Source organism: Microtus pennsylvanicus, chromosome 13, assembly GCF_037038515.1.
Source record: "Microtus pennsylvanicus isolate mMicPen1 chromosome 13, mMicPen1.hap1, whole genome shotgun sequence".
NCBI lineage: Eukaryota > Metazoa > Chordata > Mammalia > Rodentia > Cricetidae > Microtus > Microtus pennsylvanicus.
In genome coordinates, this window is record NC_134591.1 from 50,512,812 (window position 1) to 50,516,330 (window position 3,519).

Sequence of the window (3,519 nt, forward strand, 5' to 3'; positions counted from 1 at the left end):
CCTTCAAGCGGGCAAATGTTCTCTTAATATTTCACTTTAGGCCCTTTCCAGCGGTGACGACCTCCCTACGAGAACATGCCTCTCGCAAAGGATCTCCTTCATCCCTCACCAGAGGAGGAAAAGAGGAAACACAAGAAAAAGCGCCTGGTGCAGAGCCCCAATTCCTACTTTATGGATGTGAAGTGCCCAGGATGCTATAGAATCACCACGGTCTTTAGCCATGCACAGACGGTAGTCCTGTGTGTCGGCTGCTCCCCTGTCCTCTGTCAGCCTACAGGCGGGAAAGCAAGGCTGACAGAAGGATGCTCCTTCAGGAGGAAGCAGCACTGAAAAGCACCGGATTCTAGATGAGTGGGAACCATCCCAATAAACACATTTTGGATAAAAAAAAAAAATTCACCTTAGTAATTTTTCATACCACACACAAGAAGAAATGCTTTTACATTACACCAAGTTACATTCATTTTTATTCTATAAATTTCCTGCTCTATCTACACTACAGATTCCCTTTTATTAATTCATTCAGAGGAATCTGCTTCATGCTCATTACAACCCTGTTAGCTTCAAACCCGGGAAAAATGCCTGATGTGCCTGCTTAGCATATGGAAGCCGACCTGACCCAGGTTCTCCCAGCATGCCTCAGTTCCTATGAGTTTCAGGCTCTGGCGGGCATATCCTGCCCTCTGCCCTGACTCTCCAGCCCGGGCGATGGGCTGCCCTTCTCCCAGAGACTCTACCCTATAGAGAGAAGACATTCAGACATTTTAGTCACCTGCTCCTTTTTGTGCCTTTGACCTCCAGGCTGTGGCGCCTGGTTCCCGGCTCTCCCCTCTCCTTTTCCTTCACTCTTTCCCCATATGGCCCAGCTCAGTCTGGTCAAGTCCACTCCGGATTCTCCCAGATGTCTCAGCTTCTACCTACAGTCTCCCCCTTATCATAATAAGCTTTCTCCTCCACCATACCTAGGAGCAGCCAAGCCCCCTTCCTTTTTTTTTAAATTAATTTATTTATTATGTATACAATATTCTGTCTGCATGTATACCTGCCCACCAGAAGAGGGCACCAGATCTCATAGATGGTTGTGAGCCACCATGTGGTTGCTGGGAATTGAACTCAGGACCTCTGAAGAACAGCCAGTGCTCTTAACCTTTGAGCCATCTCTCCAGCCCACCGCCCCCTTCCTTTTTATTTTTTACTCATACTCCAGTTCTGGAATACAATTTATCTATCTATCTATCTATCTATCTATCTATCTATCTATCTATCTATCTATCTAATTTTGCCTGGCGGTGGCCCACGCCTTAGATCCCAGCTCTTGAAGGCAGTGAGGAGCGGATCTCTGTGAGTTCAAGGACAGCCAGGGCAGTTACACAGAGAAACCCTGTCATCTCAAAAAACAGAGATTCAGCAGGGCGGTGGTGGTGCACACCTTTAATACCAGCACTTGTGAGGCAGAGGCAGGCGGATCTCTGTGAGTTCGAGGCCAGCCTGGTCTACAAGAGCTAGTTCCAGGACAGGAACCAAAAGCTACGAAGAAACCCTGTCTCGAAAAAAAAAAAAAACAAAAAAACAGATTCACCCGGCTCTGCTTCCCACATCCAGCTCCCTTATTTTTAAATTAAATTTCAAAATAAATATCCCCATAGGTAGCAGAGAGATTTGATAACCCACTCAGTTTCTGCAGTTGCATGACCAGACAGCCACCCTAAAGTTGTCTTCAAAAACTGAGTGAGCTGCTGGGCGGTGGTGGCGCACGCCTTTAATCCCTGCACTTGGGAGGCAGAGGCAGGTGGATCTCTGTGAGTTTGAGACCAGCCTGGTCTACAAGAGCTAGTTCCAGGACAGGCTCCAAAACCACAGAGAAACCCTGTCTCGAAAAACCAAAAAAAAAACAAAAAACAAAAAACTGAGTGAGCTGTTAACTCCCAAACTGTTCTGCAAAATGTGGCCATTCCTCTGGCTATTTGTCAGTGGCTTCTTTCAGACATGGTAATCAGCCACAATTCTTTGTGCAGAAATTCAGATTTTAAAGGATACTTATTGCATCTTAGACTTCTTTTGCCACAAGGCAGAAAATGCCTGTATTTCATAAACTGAGGGGTTGGGAGTTTAGCTCAAGGACTGAGCACTTGATGGCATGGGCTGAATCCCCAGTGCTGCAAAAGCACACACACACACTAGACAGTTTGGACTTGGTGTCATACACCTTTAATCCCAGTACTCTGAAGGCAGAGGACGTGGATATGAGTTTGAGGACTGTCTGGTGTACACCAGTTTCAGGTCAATTAGGGCTACATAGTAAGACCCTCTCTCAAGAAACAAAACAGGGCTGGAGAGATTGCTCAGAGGTAAAGAGCACTAGCTGTTCTTCCAGAGGGGCCCGCTACCCTGCTCCAAAATACATCACACATGGAGTCTTTTCTATAAATGCCTGGCCTTGGCGTGTTTCTATCCCAGCTTTTTTTTTTTTTTTTTGGTTTTTTTGTTTTGTTTTGTTTTTTTTCAAGACAGGGTTTCTCTGTGGTTTTGGAGCCTGTCCTGGAAGTAGCTCTTGTAGACCAGGCTGGTCTCGAACTCACAAAGATCCGCCTGCCTCTGCCTCCCAAGTGCTGGGATTAAAGGCGTGCGCCACCACCGCCCAGCTCATAATAAATTAATTAAAAAAAAAAAGTGAGGTCCATTCCTGCAATCAGTATACACTAGGCATTTAATAACCAATGAAGCAAGTACTGAGCATGTGTAAAGTTTAGGAGGCAGAGGCGGGTGGATCTCAGAGTTCAAGGCCAGCCTGGTGGGGCTAATTCCAGGACAGCCAGTAAAACACAGAGAAACCAAGCTTTCAAACACCAAAAAAAAAAAAAAAAAGAGGAATTTCTACATCCAATCTCTATCAACAACAACAACAAAAAAATAATGAATGAAGAGTCTCTTGGCTGTAGCCCCATCTTCCTTGAAACCCCCGCCATGCACAGGCTCAGGTGCAGGAGACAGGGGAGGCCAAGGAGCACCCACAAAGGCTGCAGGAGCAGAAGTGAGGGATAGTGACGGGCGGGGTGCTGGTCCACGTTATTGGCCTGTGTGCTGCTGTCAGTTATAAGTCTCAGTGGACCTGGAACATCACCATCTGCTCACAGAGACACTGAGAGACTGAAATCTTCATTACAACCAATACAGTCTACTGGCCTCTGCCCTGGACCTGTGGCCTTCTGCACAAACACTTCTGTCCTCACCTGTGGCCAAGTGTAACTCGTGTGCAATAAATCATCTTTCTTGCTGTTTCAAAACAAAACAAAACTAAACAGCAGGGCTACAGCTGTACTGGAGAGTTCACTAACAGGCTCAACCCCCACGGCTTTGTAGCTAGGGCTGTAGAGAGAGTGCAATGCAAACCAACAGCTGGAACTTCAGCCTCTTGCTGAAATTGTGGACTTTGTTTCCTAGGAAGAAAAGAGCCTCAGAGCCCAAGGTGGTAGCAGTGTCCTTGGTCCTAAAGGCTCCAGAGACTGCAGTCTCTTACAA

General features: G+C 46.6%; 1 protein-coding gene across 1 annotated transcript; it reads left to right on the forward strand.

Annotated features, from left to right (window-relative positions):
- Window positions 1-35: 35 nt before the first annotated feature.
- LOC142833870 (small ribosomal subunit protein eS27-like) lies at window positions 36-395 on the forward strand. Its single transcript, XM_075945715.1, has one exon. It carries the CDS (start codon window positions 76-78, stop codon window positions 328-330), a length of 255 nt encoding a protein of 84 aa, XP_075801830.1. The 5' UTR covers window positions 36-75; the 3' UTR covers window positions 331-395.
- The last annotated feature ends 3,124 nt before the right edge of the window (window positions 396-3,519 follow it).

Coding starts and splice junctions, on each gene's coding strand:
- LOC142833870 (XM_075945715.1), top strand. CDS start 76: ATGCCTCTCGCAAAGGATCTCCTTCATCCCTCACCAGAGGAGGAAAAG.